At 35.2% G+C, this 21,931-nt stretch overlaps 1 protein-coding gene across 8 annotated transcripts in view; it reads right to left on the bottom strand.

The window, feature by feature from the left end:
* LOC136225945 (putative receptor-like protein kinase At3g47110) overlaps positions 1 to 6,345 on the bottom strand; it is a 6,893-nt gene extending 548 nt beyond the window's left edge. Inside the window, exons 1-8 of one of the 8 annotated variants that reach the window (XR_010687391.1) lie at positions 5,533 to 6,124; positions 4,489 to 5,004; positions 4,266 to 4,409; positions 2,047 to 4,041; positions 1,613 to 1,971; positions 1,156 to 1,278; positions 339 to 696; positions 1 to 54 (exon numbers count right to left, since the gene is read on the bottom strand). The exon at positions 1 to 54 is cut by the window's left edge and continues 548 nt beyond it. Coding sequence is in view for 3 of the 8 variants with exons in the window: in XM_066014148.1 (XP_065870220.1) it covers positions 1,613 to 1,971; positions 2,047 to 4,041; positions 4,266 to 4,409; positions 4,489 to 5,004; positions 5,533 to 6,016 (3,498 nt within the window). In the remaining 5 variants the exon portion in view is untranslated. The other 7 variants (XR_010687392.1, XR_010687393.1, XR_010687394.1 and 4 more) reach the window with 7 other exon arrangements.
* Between the last annotated feature and the right edge of the window lie 15,586 nt (positions 6,346 to 21,931).

Below are 21,931 nucleotides of genomic sequence, written 5' to 3'. Positions count from 1 at the left end.
ACTTGCCAAGACTACTTGGAACTTCTCCTCATAACATGTTTTCATCATCGAGGCCTAAGAGCAATAGATATAATTAGATGATTAGATGATACAAGCGATATCTGAAGATTTTGAAGCTTTCCAATTTGTTGAAAGGCAAATCAACGGACAAAAGGTTAGAACAATTGTAGAGAGTGGGAGGAATTTGGCCACTGATTGAATTATTATTATTAAGGTATAATTTTTGCATCCTAATGGAATGGCCAATTTTAGGAGGGATTTGATTGCTAAACCTCTTGTTTTCAAGGTATAGTGCTCTTAGAAAGCTCAAATCGGCAATATGGGGTGTGGTATGATACCTGAGAGCTTGAGGGGCCGTAACTTTTAAAACGGTCACAAGCCACAAGTGATGCCGTACTATTTGCCAGAAATGAAGGGAGGAATTCCAGGAACTCATAACCCCACAACTGGTTATCAGTTATTTTGGATTTGAATTCCAGCAAAACTGATGTGTCTGTCTGTTCCATTATTCCTGGTAATAATGGTGGAGGCTGCAGGAAAGCTGAAGCACAAAAAATGAATATATGGCAAGTAAGAAGAAAGCACCATATATGTGGGGTCCTGAAGAAATAATTATTGATAAAGGAACTAGCTAGGTTGGTACTTCATTTCATTCACAATTTAAGACTCAAACTGCTGTTCCCTTCACCAAATCAACTGCTTGACCAAGAGCAAAAAGAGAAATTAAAAAAAAAAGTTAGTATTGTAAGTCTCTAAGCTTCCACATACAATATATGATGAAGACTCTCACATTAGCAAACAAAATGGAAGCTGATTTTAATATAGAGGGTTTAAGATCCATTCGCATTTTGCTGTGTCTGCCTTGCTAAAAGGGGAAGAAAATTATAACATAGAGTTGCTTTCCTAATTCCAATCAACTCTAAATTGATTTGAACAATTACAGATTATTAATTCACATATTCCACCAACCACTTAATTAAACTAGAAATTGCAAGCTTCCTATTTCAAGCCACAACTCATATTAATTGTTACATTGCGTTGTTAATTTCCTAATTAAATTATCAATTCTCCATCAGAATAAAAAATTACTAGCTATAATCTCAATTGAAATTCAATTCACCCCATTTTGATTAAGTTCCCAAGTATTTACTTTACCTGATTCTTCCTCCAAATTGCAGAATAGCTTCAAGGCTATCTACATTTTGTTCCTCCAAAACATGAAACACCAGTGATGAAGACAATCTCTGTCAGAAATCGGAGCAGAAATAAGAAAGGAACCTACAATTCACCAGATATATTAGGAACCCGAATTTCAAATTCAGTAATACCCTCATATTTTCACTCCTTTTCAGGTTTCCTTTGATTCTATCCGACATATTATTCTTTTGGCATTCCTGCTCATTTATTCAGGTAAAAACTATGTAATGACTACGAACTGAAATAATAAAATCAAGAAATGCAGAGTAAAATCACTTTGATAACAGAGGGGAGGTTTCACTAGTACAAAACTGATATTAATTTATGACAAATTTCTCAAATAAAGGAAAATTAACTAAAACATTAGCACCATATTTTTTTTTTTATACAGACTAATATATGGAGGATTACATACTTATTTAGTCAGCTGAGAATCTTTGAGAAACTTTTCTTTGATCTTGTTGAGAACATTGTGAACATCTTTGCTATTAAGCCTCTCCTCGGGTAAATCTGCACAACACATTAAGGCCAACTCCATAATCGATGATATGCAATCTGTCTTAGCCAAATACTGCAGTTCGTTGACCCTAAGCAAATTGGGATCTGCAAGTTTAGTGACTCCATAAGGTAATGAATCTTTGATCCATTGCTTCATGCTCATTTCTCCATTAAAAATCTCATCTGTAGGCTTTCTTCGAGTCAAAGTTTCCATCAACAAAATACCAAAGCTGTATATATCACCCTTTACGGAAACAAGTCCTTCAGATCCATACTCTACATAAAAATTAGATTAGTCAGCCTAGTGACCGCAATTATTAGTGCAAGTTATATACAGAAATCAAACATTACCTGGTGCCATGTATCCAACTGTAGCAAGAGTCACGGTTTGTATGACATATTGATCTTCTCCCATGAGTTTTGATATGCCAAAATCAGTTACGTGAGCAACCATATCTTCGTCTAGAAGTATATTAGTGGGCTTCAAATCACAATGGACAATAGGTTCTCTACAACCATGATGAAGATATTCAAGTGCTGATGCAACATCAATTACTATGTTCAATCTTTGGAAAATGTCTAAAGAGTAGTTGTGAGAATACAACCACTTTTCCAAACTCCCATTGGACATGAACTCCATGACTAAAGCTTTGAGTTCAATGGTACAACAACTGGTGACTATTTTCACAAGATTTCTATGACGAATCCAACGTAGTACTTCACACTCCACATAAAAACTCTTGAATGCTCCTTCAAACTCCAAATTGTAAACCTTGACTGCAATGGACATCCCATTAGAAAGAGTTCCTTTGTATACTGAGCCAAAAGCCCCCCTGCCAACCAAGTTCACATCGTCAAATTTATCTGTTGCCTGTTGAAGCTCATGAACAGAAAGTCTTTCCCATGTTGCTAAAGGTGGAAAATGTCCTTGATGATCCGACGATTTTGTTTTCCTTTTCCAATACCAAATTAGGATGACAATAACAATTCCAAGTGCCAAAACTGTTACTCCAATCACAACAAGTGCTATCTTTGTTTTCTTTAATTGGTTATGACTACTAGTTTTGCATGGATGGACTTTGAATTTGGGTGCCCCGCAAAGTTCTGTATTTCCTAGAAATGATTGAGGTGATAAGTTTATAAATGGTCCTCCACTAGGAATTTCTCCTTGTATTTGATTGAAGGACACATTAAAATCTACAAGATATTTTAGCTTCTCCAAGGACTTGGGGATTTCTCCAGAGAGATTGTTGATTGATAAATCCAAGAACTCCAAGCTTGTAACATCACCAAATGATTGAGGAATAGAACCCTCTAATCTATTATTAGATAGAGAGAGATAAGTTAACGATTTGAGGTTTCCAAAGCTAGGTGGGATACTACCTGATAATTGATTCCCTGACAAATCAAATAGTGTAACATCTTTCAAATTGTCAATATCTAGAGGAAGAGAACCAATTAAGGAATTTGATGACAGGTTCAGTTCCATGATATTTTTAAGCCTCCATAAGGTTGAGGGAATAGTAAAATTAAGTCTGTTGGATTGCAAATATAGTTTGCTCAGAGAACTTAGATTGCCTAAGCAAGAAGGAATCTTTTCAGAGAGCATATTTCCCCCAAAATATAAGTAAACCAAACTCTGTATGCCACACAATTCAAAAGGTATGGACCTTTGTATTCTATTTAATCGGAGATCTAATACTTGAAGCTTCCTCAATTTTCCAATTGCCGAAGGAATGAATCCTTTTAAATCATTATGTCCCAAATCCAATGAAATCAAGCTGCTTAAGTTTCCAATTTCCTCGGGAATGCTGTTTGTAAGTCCAGAATCAGCTATGTTGAAATATTCAAGGGAAGAAGATAGATTTCCTATAGAAATTTCCAGAGCAGTATTGAGTGGATTGCTACTTAGTTCTAAAATGGTCAAATTCTTGCAGTTTGTCAATGAAGAGAATAAACTCGATCCTGAAGAGAAAGATTGGCTACTGAGCTGATTGCTTCCCAAATTGAGACGTTCAAGGTTTCTTAAATTACCAATTGCATCAGGAATAGAGCCAAAGAACATGTTTGAAGACAAGTCTATTCGAGTAAGCGTAGAGATATTAGACAAAGATATGGGAATAGGACCTTCAAAGTTATTTTGTTCAATATAAAGATGCTCAAGATTGGGAAAATGAAAACCAAAGCTTGGAGGAAGACTGCCTGAGAGATTATTATAAAGCAATGCCAACACCTTCAATGTTGACATATTAAAAATTCTAGAAGGAAGTATTCCATCAAGATTGTTAATTCCAAGTTGTAGTAATTCTAGGTAAGCAAGGTTACCCATTTCAGAGGGAATGCTACCTGTCAGAATTAAATATAAATGACTACATTAAAAAAATGTTGGATGGTTCATTGAAGAAAATTATATATACCAATTGCAAGGTCCAAGATAATAAATGTTGAGCAAGGAAGATATTACTCCTAATGTAGCTTAATATTAATATCTACTACTGATGAGTTTATCCAAATTTTGAATGGATTTCTAATTAGAAACTTCTCATATAGTTGAATTTTTTTTACCATACCTGTCAATATGTTTTCAGAAAAGTGAAGAATCTTTAACCGGGTCAGGTTTCCAAAAGAAGAAGGAATTTTACCACCTATGGAATTTCTTGTCATGGATAACACCTCCAAATTTATAAGATTCCCCATAGACTTTGGAATTTCCCCTATCAAATAGAGAAATTTTTTGCAATTACTTCCTTCCATTCAAATATCAGCAAAAAGTCGAAAAGTGAGAGGACGTACCTTTCAAGTCGCTAAAGCCAAGATATAATTCTTGAAGCATGGTGAGATTCCCAATATCCCTGTGTATATCTCCTTCCAAATGATTGTAAGACAAGGATAAAATTCGTAGTCTCTTGCATGCCAACAGAGTGGAAGGAATTTGACCAGTGAATAAGTTGGAACTCAAAGATATCCCTTCTAAACTTGGAAGATGAGTAAACATATTCCATGGAATAGAGCCTGTCAGATTATTTCCGGGAAGATTCAATATTCGAAGTGAAGACATATTATTCTTGAGTAGGAAGGTTGTTGGGATGGAACCTGACAACCAATTATTGTTAATATAAAATTCTTGCAATGAAGAAATATTGAAGATGCGAGCGGGTATAGCTCCTGAAAGCTTGTTTCTACTCAAGTCTAATACTTCCATGTTGTAAAGATTTCCAATCACTTCTGGAATTCGCCCTTCAAGACTATTCCGTGACAAGTAAAGACTCCGAAGCTCTGAAAGGTTGTATACTGATGTTGGAATAAGACCTGTAAGTAAAATTTTGTTAACACAGTTTTCCGTAAAATACCCTATAAAATATCATAACATTAATGACTACATATATCAAAAAAGTATTTAATTAATAGTAGGTTGAATACATCAGGGTCTCTGAACTTGGCCTAAGAAACCTATTAGCCCCGTATTTTAAAGATGTCTTGTTAACCTCTTGAACTTGCTTAAAGTGAAATGATTACCCTCTAGTGCTAATGTGGTGGAGTAAGAGGCAATTTGAGCAAGTTGAGGCACATATCACTTTAAACTATTGATACTTTAATTAAGTTCAGGGATAAATAGGTTATTTTAAGTAAGTTGAAAGGTCGGATCGGTTTTCTAGACCAAGTACAATCGGTTTTCTAGGCAAAGTACAAGGGCCTTGATGTATTAAGCCTTAACAGTAGAATGGTTTAAATACAGGGCGGAACTAGAGCTAGAGGGGTCACGAAGGTTCTGAGTGAAATCACAATTGGATTAAGATTACTGTTAAGATAAAAAGTGGTATAAGGAAAAGAGCAAACCTTCAAACTTGTTAGAATGTAGATGAAGGATTTGAAGATGAGTGAAAGATCCAATCCACGAGGGGATAACCCCGTTAAAAAGATTATATCCCAAGTCAACGATTTTCAATCTTCGTAAGTTGGCAAATTGAATAGGCAGAGAGCCATGGAAAGAATTATTATGTAAAGAGATATAGACCAGGAATGAAAGGTTTCCAATATGCGGAGGAACGATACCTGTTAGACCCATGTTGGAGAGTGCTATACCTCTAACTCTTTGATGACGAATTCCACAAGTAATACCAATCCAACTGCAAACTGAAGTAGCCTTGTTAGACCAGTTGGATGCTAATAAATTTTGAGGATCACTTGTAATATGAGCTTTCAAAGCAAGCAATACATCCTCATCAGTGCTGATATTTGTGTCTCTGATTTCAGCTGAGCATTTCAACAAACACAAGGTGAACAATACAATTATCACCCATAAAGACTTCATTTTTCGCATCACTAAACAGGGTTCTAAGGAAATGGCGATTGAATTGGATTTCAATGGCTAGAAACGTGGATCAAATATAGCATAAACGATACTATAATTGGAAAACAGTTGCGAGTTGCAACAATACCTTGTAAATAGAGAAGTAATGAATGGAGTACTTCTGAACCACCATGTTTGGGCGCATACACTCAAGTCAAAGTCGTCTATTTTGTCCCTTGCACCAGTCATTTAGCGAACAATGGAAATTCAGAATTGACAAGTCAATTGATGAATTAAGGGTCGTCCCAGAGTTTACACCCAAAACGCAAATCCAAGTTAAGCAAATTTTGAACAATGGAGTAATTGGCTTTTTAAGTTTGCAAATTTTGATAAACTAATCCAAATAATCAGTTTTAATTTATAGCAGAAATTTATAAAATTTGTATAAGTTTATCAAAATTTACCAACTTATGATTTTGAATTTGGCCATATTATTAGCTACTGTTCCTTATTCGATAATCTTGCCCTTTTCATACCTTTTTTTTTTTCTGTCAAAATTGAAAATTTATATTTTAAAAAAAAAAATTTGATTTTACAATATGCACCTAGATTATGGCCAGGTGGGCAAAATTTAAGCTTTACCATAGTCCTGATGGATATTTTGCCCCCTAGCGTAAAAAATGTTTGACTCAAAAATGTAAAACCAGCTATTTTTTTGTGACGAAAAATACAAAATCGTTCAATTTTTGTGACGAAAAATGTAAAATCATCACAAAAAATGCATTATTTTTATTATTTCTTCGATAAAAAAAAAGTGAGCTGCTAAATACCGCTCTCAAATTACTTATCACCGTCTCCATTTGGACTTTTTTACCATTCTCATAATTTTGATCAAAAACTGAAATTTCTCTTTCCAAAATCATAAACCCGAACAACAATAATTAGAATTATGAAAATAATTGATGTGTGACAACCCGAATCCCGAAAATGGATGATTACGAGTCGGAAACATTAAAATTTATATCTTTTTATCAAAGAACTCATGAAAATAATACATATTTTCATGACGATTTTGCATTTTTCGTCATAAAAATTGAACGATTTAGTATTTTTCGTCACTAAAATTTTTACGATTTTACACATTTCAAAATTTGGCCTAAACGGGTAGGGGTGGGCAAAAAAACCGGACAAACCGGTAACCGAACCGAAAACCGATAATCCGAACCGAAAAAGTGGTTAACCGAACCGGTGGTTTTCTTAATGGTTAAAAAAATAGATAGGTACCAGTTTCGGGTTAGAGTGTTCAAAAACCGCGGTTAACGGTTAACCGGACCGTTTAATAAATATATATTAAAAAAATTAATATATTATATAAGTTATATTATAATATATAATTGCTGTAAACATAAATTAATATAAATATATTATATAAATTATATAAGTTATATTAGTTTTGTTCCAAATACATCAAAGTTGTACTAACATAGATAGATGAATATAATTAATTGTTGTACTATTATTTTTGTTAAAATCAGAAAAAGAAAGAACCCTACATTCTAATCTATTCTTCTCGTTCTTTCCTCTTCTTACTCAGACCACGCCACCTTCGTCTCTCCTTTTCTACGCTCTCCTCCTCACACAGCCGTCCGTCTATCCTCCTTGCACCGCCTTCCGTCTCTCCTCCTCACACCATCGTTCCGATCTTGCACAACCGTCTCTCCTCCTCACACCGCCGTTCCGATCTCGCACCGTCTCTCCTACTCTACTCACACTGCCGCTATTACGTTTCGTTTGAATTTTTAAAATTATGTGTATTTTAATATTGTTTAAAAATTTAGGTTTGGGTAAAAATTATGGTTAACCGTCGATTTTTGGTTAACCAGTGAGAATTGGTTAAAAACCATTAACCGAAATTAATGGTTAACCGATTGTATGGTTAACCGATTGATATGGACCGGTTTCGGTTTGGATGGTTAAAAAATCATTGATAACGGTTCGATTAATTGTTTTGCCTAATGTACCGGTTAACCGAACCGTGCCCACCCCCATAAACGGGTGCCGCATCCATTCGACCCATGGGTCGAATGGATGCGGCACCCATTTAGGCCAAATTTTGGCCGATTTTCTTAAAATTTTATTTTTCCCAGTTTTGGAAAAAACATTATGCAAAGGGTAAAACTGTCCAAATGGGAGCGGTGATAAGTAATTTGAGGTGGTAAATAGCAAAGTCCAAAAAAATGTAAATTTTAATGTTTCCGACTCGTAATCATCCATTTCCAGGATTCTCGGATTGTCATGCATCAATTATTTTCATGATTTCAATTATTGTTGTTCGGGTTTGTGATTTTGGAGAAAATATGCATTATTTTCATAATTTCTTTGAGAAAAAATATAAATTTTAATGTTTTCGACTCGTAATCATCCATTTCCAGGGTTCTTGGGTTATCACACATTAATTATTTTCATAATTTCAATTATTGTTGTTCGGGTTTGTGATTTTGGAGAGAGAATTTTCAGTTTTTTTATCAAAATTATGAAAAGGGAAAAAAAGTCCAAATGGGGGCGATGATAAGTAAAATGAGGACGATATTTAGCAATCCACGTAATTTTTATTAGTCTCCACTTTTTACCTAACACGTTGTTTAGTCACCTTATTTTGAAAAACACCTTATAAAATGTCTATCTTCTGTCAATATTAATCTTTTTGTCTTAGATTTTTAATTATTATATTTGGTATAAAGAGACAGACATAAAATAACATGGTCATTTTGTATTGTATTATGGTTGTTCTAAAAGCTAAAATATGTTAGGTTAAAAATCTAAAAAAATAGATAAAATGACCAGAGAGTTAATATTGATAAATATAGAAACCTTATAATGTGTTTTCAAAATAAAGAAACTAAATAATGGGTTACGTAAAAAAGTTGGGACACCATTCCAACCACCAGCGCTCTTGAACTTCGATTTTTTGAAGTCCCAAAATGTAGAGGTGGCAAAATGACACACGACCCGATTACACGACACGAACACGACACGGATTTTTAGTGTTAGTGTTGAGCTTAACAGGTAATAGGTCATTTTTGGGTTGACACGAAACTGACACGCAAATTTTTGGGTTGGGTTAGTGTTGATATGTGAACCCGAAAACGACACGAAATGACACGAATATTGAAAATTATTGTTATATTCTCTCGTGTTTTTTTAATGTCACTTTATTAATAAAGATAATAAAATTATAATTATTAATTGTAAATATTAATTTGAATTTCCTAAATTGTTATAAACACATTATATGACCCTATAACATGATATTATCGAACTTTTCGATAATTAGTGTTAACATACCAATCTAAAATGATATAAAATGTTTAAAAACGGTACCATATTTTCTTATATTTTTAAGAGTTATTATTAATATATATGCATAAAAAATTACATGTAACCCGAAAACACGACACGAAATCGACACTAACCCGAACAGGTTAACACGACTTTGACACGAAAGTTTTTGGGTTGGGTTTGGGTTTACTCTTTTTGACACGAACCCGAAATGACACGACACGAACACGACTCGAACACGATAATTGCCAGGTCTACCAAAATGACTTCCACATCTGGCGACCTTCTTTGGTGGTAACATGAATGAGGGATTGAGCACACAGAGGCAGATATGAATCATCTCAAGTCGAGAAAAGGAAGAACCGATTAAAGGATGTCTGCATCTTGGTCCGAAAATATCTTAGCACTACTTTCAAGCTCAGATATGATTTATGGTAACACACGTCAATCCTAATGAATTGTGACTCGGGCGTGTAAATTCCAGTTGACAAACGTGGAAAATAAGCAAAAATCTAAGTTGAAAAAGCCATAAGCCACCCTTTAACTTTGTGAATGGATGATCCGTCACAGCAATAGGCAAATAGTGGTATGTGTTTGCCAATAGCATTGTTCCCAATGTTAATTTCTGTCCCGACACTAATGCATTGGCAATCCAAGTACTTCCACAATCGGAGAACAACCCATCAGTTCAAATACCCATTGACTCAAAAGTATCCAAACAAAATTGAGATGATCATCATCAGTCAACTCTTGTTTCTTCAAGAGCTTGGACGCCATCGAAGCATAAGTAGTCGAACCCTTCACAAATTCGAAAGGTCTCCGCATTGGACTCTACTCGGAACTTCATCTCCAAGAATCGACAATCCAGTAATTTCCACCACATCCCTCAACATGATTGACATGGGTCTGAGCGGTAAAATTAGAGAATTGCAACAAGGCGACCAAAAATTCAAGGCCCCTTCTAAGACTGTGGCAGCCATAAGGATCTAATGAAACGACAAGTAGATAAGACTAGATATGCCCATGGTATCCCAAGCTTCCCTATGAGTTCCTTCAATTCAGTTGTTGTAGCCTGAACTAAACAATAAATTTGTAGGATGGGAGATCAATCGATGAACTCCTGAAGGAAGGCGGACCTTCCAATTAGAATGATGACGGTTGACGTTCCTTGATGAAGGTTTACGTTCCTTGATGAAGGTTGAACGTGTTGGAAATTAGGCTAAGGTATAGCAGCGGAAATATAAAATTTTTAACCTATTTCCATAAACCACAAGATCCATTAACCGTTATTTCATATAAAGAGAGATAAGAAGAATTACATTTTGATGATCAATCTACCGTTGTTAATGAAGTGCCCACAACTCTTCTCCGAGTTCCCAAGCACGAAATAAAACACGGGGAAGATTAATTTAGAATCAACCGTTGAATAGCAACCAAAGTAGATTGCCTCTAACTAATCAACACAAGATTAAGGATAAAAGAAATAGATGAAATCAATTGATCGGAAGGAAGCCGTAGAGAAATCTCATCCTCGAAATAGGGGTGTCGAATTTTCTCTCTCTTGTACTAGGGTGGATTTCGAAAATCTCAATAGGGGATTAGCACTCTTGGGGATTTCGAAAATCACTAGGGGAGGGGTATTTATAATCTCTTGTATCTAATCCCTAGTTAGATAGAATTAGGTTACTGAATAGGAATTCAATTCGGAATAGAATTCCTAATTATTATCTCATTATATATCTAATATATTAAGGATAATAATAATAACCTTATTGGATAATAATAGGAGTATTATAATCTAATTAAAACTCCTAACTTATTTATCTCTTAATTAATTTAATTCATAATCCTAATCTAATTAGGATTAACAAAATCAAATTAATTATTCATGTATTTAACTACATGAATTTCGACCCCCCCCCCTTGGTCCATGGGCCTTATTGGGCTCAATTGGGCTTCCATCAATTAATTAACATCTATCTCTCTTTTAGGTTCCAAGTCTTATGTGTGACCCATTAGGTTCTTATTGCTTCTAGCCGTATGCAACGTTATTAAATAATTTTCAAAGAATTATATTTAATCTTTGCATAACGGAATGATGTACAGAGTATGTGATTAGCAAGTCCGTAATCATTCCCCCAGAGCTATAAGAAGACAGGTTGATTCTATCGTTAACCTTTCCGTATTAGTTACAGTATAATTCGATCCTTTATCAACTACATCCTTGAACTGAATCTTATGACTATGGATGATGTCAAGTCACATATAGCGAGACGTTCGTTTTACTTGTACAGGCCGAGTCAACTCAAATAGATAGGTTAAGTGAAATATGTATTTCAAGTCTTAAGCTATCACCTTGCAAGGATTTAGAGTCGAGTCTTCCACAAGCGATCCTTGGATGTATCTCCCATTTATCGGGAGTGATAAATGCTCAATCCAATATATAACGATCCCGCAATCACTTCCTGTGATACCCAACGTCTACTGTTCACACCCCAGAGTCATCTCTGTTAAGGATCGTGTTACACCAGAGTCAAAGCGTCACATTCCATAATCCAGAATACCAATTAATATTCCTTTGAGTCTGAGGATTAGTTATACCTATTAATACCAATGAGATGAACAGGTGACAAGGATGAATCTACCCATCCTGTTATCTCAAATCGGATCCCCAATCCTAATGAACAACTTTTCATCGGATCTATGTAACTGTCCAGATATCTGTATATATGAAGCTTGTGAGATCAGCTTTCTGTCGGACAGAAGACATTGTTACATACAAGTCTCAACAGTGATATATCAATCCCAAACATATCACTTGACTTGGGGTGGTTTTAAGTTTATCAGTTTATTATAAAGTTTTGTCTCACTTCATGCTTGTATGAACACTTTATAACCACTTTAAATAAACTTAAGGATTTCCTTTTATTAGACTTTATTTAGTGCTTAAAAGGGATTGCCTTTATATAGTTATAAAACATATATCTCATTAAAACAAATGATATAAAGAACAATTCATTTACATTAAGCTTGTATCCTAGAACAATTGTCTATAGGACACTAAACCCAAACATACTCCCACTTGGACTAAAGCCAATTGTTTCTAAAACTTATCCCGGTAGAAGTTAACTGACGATCATGTACTCTCTGGGTTAAAGGCTTTGTCAACGGATCTGCAACGTTGTCCTCTGTAGGTACTCTTTCTATTCTCACATCTCCTCTAGCCACAATCTCTCTTATGATGTGGTATCGCTTAAGGTAATGCTTGGACGCATTATGAGACCGTGGTTCCTTTGCTTGCGCAATGGCTCCATTGTTATCACAATACAGTGTAATGGGATTTACAATGTCAGGCACCACACCAAGTTCTGTAATGAACTTTCTTATCCAAACCGCTTCCTTTGCTGCTTCCGCAGCTGCGATATACTCTGACTCGGTCGTAGAGAAAGCTACGCTTCCCTGCTTGGAACTCTTCCAACTGACCGCGCCCCCATTCAAGATAAACAGGTATCCTGATTGGGATTTAAAATCATTCTCATCTGTGAGATGACTTGCGTCTGAAAATCCTTCTATTTTCAGATCACCTTCTCCGTACACTAGGAACATATCTTTAGTTCTTCTCAAGTACTTAAGAATGTTCTTGACGGCAATCCAATGCTCGTCTCCCGGATTTCCTTGGTAACGACTCGTTACAGATAACGCGAACGCTACGTCAGGTCTAGTGCATAGCATAGCATACATAATCGAACCGATTGCGCTGGCGTACGGGACTACAGCCATGCGTCTTTTGTCATCATCGGTTTTAGGACATTGATGATTGTTTAACTTTACTCCATGTAGCATGGGTAAGTTACCTCGTTTTGATTCAAGCATGCTAAACCGATTTAGCACCTTTTCAATGTATGTAGCCTGTGAAAGACCAAGCAGTCTTCTCGATCTATCTCTGTAGATCTTTATACCAAGTATATAAGCTGCTTCACCAAGGTCTTTCATTGAGAAGTTACCAGATAACCATACTTTTACCGACCGTAGTAGAGCAATGTCATTTCCCATTAATAATATATCACCCACATATAGTATGAGAAATGCTATAGAGCTCCCACTTGCTTTCTTGTAAATGCAAGCTTCTTCGCAATTTTGTTCGAAACCAAATTGTTTTATGGTTTCGTCAAAACGCTTATTCCAGCTTCTTGATGCTTGCTTGAGTCCATAAATGGATCTCTGAAGTTTGCAAACTTTATTTGAATCCTTTGATATGAAACCTTCAGGCTGCATCATATATACATCCTCAAGCAGGTTTCCGTTTAGGAAAGCTGTTTTCACATCCATTTGCCAAATCTCATAATCGAAGTGAGCGGCAATTGCAAGCATGATTCTGATTGATTTGGACATAGCCACAAGAGAGAAAGTTTCGTCATAATCAATTCCTTGCTTCTGACGATATCCTTTCGCTACTAACCTAGCTTTGTAGGTGCTAACCTTTCCATCCATGTCTGTCTTCTTTTTGAAGATCCATCTGCACCCAATGGGTTTTATCCCTTCGGGTGGATCAACCAAAGTCCACACTTGGTTAGTATACATGGAATCCATTTCAGAATCCATGGCCTCAAGCCATGCTTTAGAATCTGGACTAGTAAGAGCCTCTTCGTAGTTTTCGGGTTCGTCGTCTAACACGGGAACCTCATTATCATCTCCCACTAGAAAACCATATCTAACTGGGAGTTCACGAACTCTTTATGATCTACGAATAGGTGGCACTGGAGTCTCATCTAATGGGACTCCTTCGGGTACCTCTACCGCCTCTGTTGTTTCAGTCGGTGTTTCTTCTTCTTGAACTTCGTCAAGTTCAATCATGCTTCCCTTTTGTGTGTCTTCGAGAAACTCTTTCTCTAAGAAGGTTGCATGTTTGGATACTATCACTTTCTGATCATCTGGATGATAGAAGTAATATCCCACAGTTTCCTTAGGGTATCCAATGAAGAAACATTTATCAGATTTCGAATCTAGTTTGTCGGACGCAATGCGTTTGACAAATGCTGAACAACCCCATACTCTCATGAATGAGAACACGGGTTTCCTACCAACGAACAATTCATATGGTGTGGAACTAGCGGATTTAGTTGGTACTTGATTTAGGGTGAAGAGGGCAGTTTCTAAGGCATAGCCCCAGAACGTCTTTGGAAGTAAGGCCATGCTCATTATGGGTCGTACCATATTTAGTAGGGTACGGTTTCTCCTCTCGGATACACCATTGTGTTGTGGTGTATAGAGAGGTGTCCATTGTGAGCATATCCCACATTCAGTTAGATAATTCAGAAAATCATCTGAAAGATATTCGCCACCTCGATCAGATCGAAGCATCTTTATTTTCTTTCCTAATTGATTTTCTACTTCATTCTTGAAGCATTTGAATTTCTCAAAAGCTTCTGATTTGTGCTTCATCAAGTAGATGTAACCATATCGGGTATGGTCATCTATGAAGCTTATGAAGAATCTGAATCCTCCTCTTGCTTGGACTGACATAGGACCGCATACATCTGAATGAATGAGTCCTAGAGTGTCTGATACACGCTCACCTTTATTGCTAAAGGGTGTCTTTGTCATTTTACCTTTTAAACATGATTCGCATGTTTCCAATGATTCGGGATCGATTGGATCTATAAGCCCATCTGAATGTAGCTTTAGCATGCGTCTCTTGTTTATATGGCCTAAACGACAATGCCACAAGTAAGTTGAATTATCTAGCTTATGTCTTTTGGTATCAATTGCAAAAACAGGAATTTTGTCATCTAACACATAAATCCCATTTTGTGATATTCCTGAAAAATAAAAGATCGAATCTTTATAAAAATTGCAACTCTTGTCTTTTATTGAAATATGAAAATCCGTCGTCAACAAGGAGGATAATAAAAATAATATTTCTAGATATTCCTGGGATATCCTCAGGCTGCATCCGGTATCAAGTACCAAAAGATTCAGACTGTGAAATTTCAATATAAAACATACCAGATGTTGAAGTCCCAGCTTCTTCCCCTTTTGAGGAAGGCTAGGTACACCAACAGTTTCTTTTCCAATGCCCGTCTTTACCACAGAAGTGGCACTCTCCTTTGGGCTTCTTCACTTCCTTTCCCTTAGTTTTGTTGGGCACGGCTTTCTTACCTTTCTTGGGATATTTAGGATTGGGAGAATTCCCTTTCCTCTTCTTTGATCCCTCTATGACAAGAGCCGGTATGGCTTTGTCTTTCTTCATATTGGGCTCAACTGACTTGAGCATATTTGCAAGCTCTTCAAGAGAGGTTTGCAAGTCATTCATCTGATAGTTCATGATGAACTGTGAATAAAACTCTCTGGGAGGGACTGAAGAATTAAGTCTACGCTTAATTCGTTATCCATCACAAATCCAATACTAGAAAGTTTGGTAATGTAGCCAATCATCTTGACACAATGTGTCATGACAGATGTGCCCTCTTGTATCCTGCAACGATATAACAACTTGGATATCTCGTAGCGTTCGCACCTGGTCTGTTTCCCAAACAATTCCTTTAGGTGCATGATGATGGAATATGCATCCATTTCCTCATGTTGCCTTTGTAATTCCGGTGTCATCGATGCAAGTATGATGCATTCGGCATGATCATCATCAGCGTTGTGCTTCTGGTAAGCATCAATTTCCTCAATGGGAGCATCATCAGCAGGGATATGGGGTATCGATGTATCAAGTACATACCCTATTTTATCGAACTTCAAAACGATTTTGAGGTTACGAAACCAGTCGGCGAAGTTTGAACCATTCAATTTGTTATCGGTAAGAATGTTTTGCAGATTGGTGTTAGTCATGATTTTAAGAGTGTTTTAATTTAAAACTTGAGATGTGAGAAAGAGTAAACGTATGTTATTCATTTGCTTTAAAGTATATCAATCTAAAATTATAGGCCTTTTATTTATTTTAGATTGCTCCCACTATTTTGCCAAATTAATAGCCCTCCATATTAATTCGAAGAATTTCACAAATCCTTTAGTGAGCTAGGATCCTAACTCCTGAGATTTCGCCTTGAGTTTGCTCAACAAGCTAGTCTCATTCGTTAGGTAGATTCATGTAATCAATCACATCTTTAATGTGATTCCTAGGTTATTGGGTTACTAACCACATTAGTAACTAATATGTTATTCACATTAATCCCAACCATCTTGCCCATTAGTTTATGACAACATGAGTTTGCTCATCCAATTATCATAATCTAATTTAAGTATTACCCCATATTCATGAAAAGTAATTTTCGATAATTCAGGTGTTACCGAAAGGACCCCGAGCTTGAGTTTGCTCAACAACCCAAAGGCCCTCAGCACTGCCGGCTGAATTATAATATTAGGGAGGGGCAACCGATTTTAATAACTTGTTTATTTACTTAACTTTTAAATGAGGGATTTTATTTTAGGTCTCATAATCTAACTTAGTCTTGATTTGCTTTAGCATACATCAGACACATACATTCACATACATTGGCGTTATGGACATGTCATCTAAATTATTCCGTCGAGCCAGAGACGGAATAAAATGGCAAAACCTAAGGAAATACTAACTATTACATATTTCTCTTTAGGTCCTCCGTCTTCTCCATGGCGCCTTGAAATTACATATTAATTTCTATACTACTAAAGAAAACTTCAATTGAATTGAAGGGAATTAGATGAGAGTAGAAATTACAATAGATAGTAGAAAGGCAGGACTTGCAGGCCCTATTTCAAAAATACCAAAAGACTAAAAGAGGGTCCAAATATGTTCATAACTCCAAACATGCATAGACTCAATTAAATAAATTTAATTGGTTGATTACATAACTATCTTATGTTATATTTATATTAATCACATTAACTTATCAATTAACTTTCATCCAATTTTACTTCTAATAGTTTTCGTATCTTTTATATTAATCTTTTAGATTAATATAACTATACAAAACTTTAATTATGCACGTCCCAATTATTTTGATTTTAATTCATTTAACATTTTGATTTACAAATTGGTAAAACAAACTTTTAAACAAATTTTCATTCGATAATCAAAACAGAAAACTATCAATTTCTGAAACATATATATTTAAATATAAAAGAAACGATTTTAAACAATTTAAAATCAAGTGGGTCTCGAGCCGGGCCCGAGAGTGGGCTGCTGGAACGCCGCTGCCCTGCGGCAGCGGCGCCCAGGCGCCGCACGCGGCTGCTGCCGCGAGGCGCGACTCGGGCTGATGTCGTATTTTTTTTATATATATAAAACAATTATATATATATATATATATATATATATAAGTTCTAAAACGGTTTTAAAACGATTTTCAGAAAATAGGAAAAACTACTATAGATTTCCGTTTTATCTTTAGAATTAATAAAACTGATTTTATCAATCTAATTATAAAACTAATAGATTTTTGTTATAATGATTATCAACCAAAATAATTAGGAACATACGCATAATCTATTTTAATTAACAATTAATTAAAACTTATTTATTTTTAGAATCAATTAATCAAAACAATTTGTTAATTAATCCTAACTATAAATATTTATTCAATCCTATTGAAAAACTTCTAAATTTTCATATACGAAATAACGGATTTAACGATGGCTCTGATACCAGTGTTGGAAATTAGGCTAAGGTATAGCAGCGGAAATATAAATTTTTTAACCTATTTCCATAAACCACAAGATCCGTTAACCGTTATTTCATATAAAGAGAGATAATAAGAATTACCTTTTGATGATCAATCTACCGTTGTTAATGAAGTGCCCACAACTCTTCTCCGAGTTCCCAAGCACGAAATAAAACACGGGGAAGATTAATTTAGAATCAACCGTTGAATAGCAACCAAAGTAGATTGCCTCTAACTAATCAACACAAGATCAAGGATAAAAGAAATAGATGAAATCAATTGATCGGAAGGAAGCCGTAGAGAAATCTCATCCTCGAACTAGGGGTGTCGAATTTTCTCTCTCTTGTACTAGGGTTGATTTCAAAAATCTTAATAGGGGATTAGCACTCTTGGGGATTTCGAAAATCACTAGGGGGGTATTTATAATCTCTTGTATCTAATCCCTAGTTAGATAGAATTAGGTTACTGAATAGGAATTCAATTCGGAATAGAATTCCTAATTATTATCTCATTATATATCTAATATATTAAGGATAATAATAATAACCTTATTGGATAATAATAGGAGTATTATAATCTAATTAAAACTCCTAACTTATTTATCTCTTAATTAATTTAATTCATAATCCTAATCTAATTATGTTGGGGTTTAGTGTCCTATAGTCAATTGTTGCGGGATACAAACTTATTGTAAATGAATTATTCTTTATATCATTTGTTTTAATGAGATATATGTTTTATAACTATATAAAGGCAATCCCTTTTAAGCACTGAATAAAGTCTAATAAAAGGAAATCCGTAAGTTTGTTTAAAGTGATTATAAAGTGTTCATACAAGCATGATGTGAGACAAAACTTTATAATAAACTAATAAACTTAAAACCACCCCAAGTCAAGTGATATGTTTAGGATTGATATATCACGGTTGAGACTTGTATGTAACAATGTCTTCTGTCCGACAGAAAGCTAATCTCACAAGCTTCATATATATAGATATCTGGACAGTTACATAGATCCGGTGAAACGTTGTTCATTAGGATTGGGGATCCGATTTGAGATAACAGGATGGGTAGATTCATCCTTGTCAACTGTTCATCTCATTGGTATTACTAGGTATAACTAATCCTCAGACTCAAAAGAATGTTAATTGGTCATCCTGAATTACTGAATGTGAGACTTTGATCCTGCGGTCCCACGATCCTTAACAGAGATGACTCTGGGGTGTGAACTGCAAAGGTTGGGTGTCACAGGAAGTAATGTCAGGTTAGTTATACATTGGATTGAGCATTTATCACTCCCGATTAATGGGAGATACATCCAAGGATCGCTTGTGGAAGACTCGACTCTAAACCCTTGCAAGGTGATAGCTTAAGAGTAGAAATACAGATTTCACTTAACCTATCTTTTTGAGTTGACTCGGCCAAGAACAAGTAAAACGAACGTCTCGCTATATGTGACTTGACATTACCCATAGTCATAAGATTCAGTTCAAGGATGTAGTTGATAAAGGATCGTATTATACCGTAACTAATACGGAAGGGTTAACGACAGAATCAACTTATCTTCTTAACGGACTCTGGGGGAATGATTACAGACTTGCCAATAACATACTCAGTACATCATTCCGTTATGCAAGGATTAAATATAATTCTTGAAGAAATTAATTTAATAGTTGCATACGGCCAGAAGTAGTAAGAACCTAATGGATCACACATAAGACTTGGAACCAAAAGAGAGATGGATATGATTAATAGATGGAAGCCCAATTGAGCCCAGTAAGGCCCAAATATATGGAGGGGGGCGAAATTTGTATATAGAGATAAGGAATTGATTTTATTCCATTAATCCTAATTTGATTAGGATTATGAATTAAATTAATTAAGAGATAATTAAATTAGGAGTTTTAATTGGACTAATATACTCCTATTATTATCCAATTAGGTTATTTATTATTATCCTAAATATATTAGATATATAGTGAGATAATAATTAGGAATCCTTTTCCGAATTGGATTCCTATTAAGTAACCTATTCCTATCTAACTAGGGTTTAGATTCAAGCAACTATATATACCCCCTCCCATGTGAATTTCGACTAAGCCTCTAACCTCCCCCTATAGTGATTTTCGAAATTACTAATTAGAGAGAGAAAAAGAATTCCCATCCCCTAGTTCGTGGACAAGAATTCATACGGCATTCCATCGATTGATTAATCTTATTCATCCCTCTTTCTCTTTGATCTTGTGTTGGTTAATTAGAGGCAATCTATTTTGGTTGCATCTCATAAGGGTTGATTTCATCTTAACCTCTCCGTGTTAAACTTTGTGGTTGGAATCTCGGAGAAGAATTGTGGGCGCTTCTTTAACAACGGTAGATTGTTCATCGAAAGGTATTCCTTCTTATCCCTCTTTATATGAAATAACGATTAACAGATCCTATGGTTAAAAGGAAATAGGCTAAAAAATTTATATTTCCGCTGCTATACCTTAGCCCTAATTTCCTACAGTGGTATCAGAGCCATCGTTAAATCCGTTATTTCATATATGAAAATATAGAAGTTTTCAATAGGATTGAATAAATATTTATGGTTAGGATTAATTGACAAATAGTTTTGATTAATTAATTCTAAAGATAAATAGAGTTTTGATTAATTGTTAATTAAAACTGATTATGCTTATGTTCCTAATTATTTCGGTTGATAATCATTATAACAAAATCTATTAGTTTTATAGTTAGGTTGATAAAATTAGTTTTATTAATTCTAAATGATAAAACGGAAATCTATTGTAGTTTTTCCTATTTCTGAAAATCGTTTTAAAATTGTTTTAGAACTGATGTATATACATATATATATATATATATATATATATATATTTAATAAAAAAAATAATAACGACAGCAGCCCGAGTCGCGCCTCACGGCGCGACTGGCCGCTGTCGCGCGGCTGCTGCCTCGCGGCAGCAGCCGCGTACGGCGCAGGGGCGCCGCTGCCGCAAGGTAGCGGCGTCCCGCGTGCCCTAAGGGCTGCTGCCAATCGGCAGCAGCCCGCTCTCGGGCCCGGCCCGATACCCACTTGATTTTAAATGGTTTAAAATCGTTTTGTATTAAATGTATATATATGTTTCAGAAATTAATAGTTTTCTGTTTTGATTATCGAATGAAAAATTCGTTTAAATGTTTGTTTTTACCAATATGTAAATCAAAGTGTTAAATGAATTGAAATCAAAATAATTGGGACATGCATAATCAACGTTTTATATGGTTATATTAATCTAAGGATTAATATAAAGATACAAAATGATTAGAAGTAAAATTGGATGAAAGTTAATTTGACGAGTTAATGTGATTAACCTAAATATTACATAAGCCGGTTATGTAATCAACCAATTAAATTTATTTAATTGAGTCTATGCATGTTTGGAGTTATGGACATATTTGGACCCTCTTTTAGTCTTTTGGTATTTTTGAAATAGGGCCTGCGCGTCCTGCCTTTCTACTATCTATTGTAATTTCTCCTCTCATCTGATTCCCTTCAATTCAATTGAAGTTTTCTTATAGTAGTATAGAAATTAATATGTAATTTCAAGGCGCCATGGAGAAGACGGAGGACCTAAAGAGAAATATGTAATAGTTAGTATTTCCTTAGGTTTGGCCTTTTATTCCGTCTCTGGCTCGACGGAATAATTTAGATGATGTGTCCATAACGCCAATGTATGTGAATGTATGTATGTCTGATGTATGCTAAAGCAAATCAAGACTAAGTTAGATTATGAGACTTAAATAAAATCCCTCGTTAAAAAGTTAAGTAAATAAGCAAGTTATTAAAATCGGTTGCCCCTCCCTGATATTATAATTCAGCCGGCAATACTGGGGGCCTTTGGGTTGTTGAGCAAACTCAAGCTCGGGGTCTTATGGTAACACTTGAATTATCAAAAGTTATTCTTTCATGAATATGGGGTA

This window comes from Euphorbia lathyris, chromosome 4, assembly GCF_963576675.1.
Source record: "Euphorbia lathyris chromosome 4, ddEupLath1.1, whole genome shotgun sequence".
NCBI lineage: Eukaryota > Viridiplantae > Streptophyta > Magnoliopsida > Malpighiales > Euphorbiaceae > Euphorbia > Euphorbia lathyris.
The sequence above is the reverse complement of the archived record's forward strand: the minus strand, read 5'-3'. Positions and strand labels throughout refer to the sequence as shown.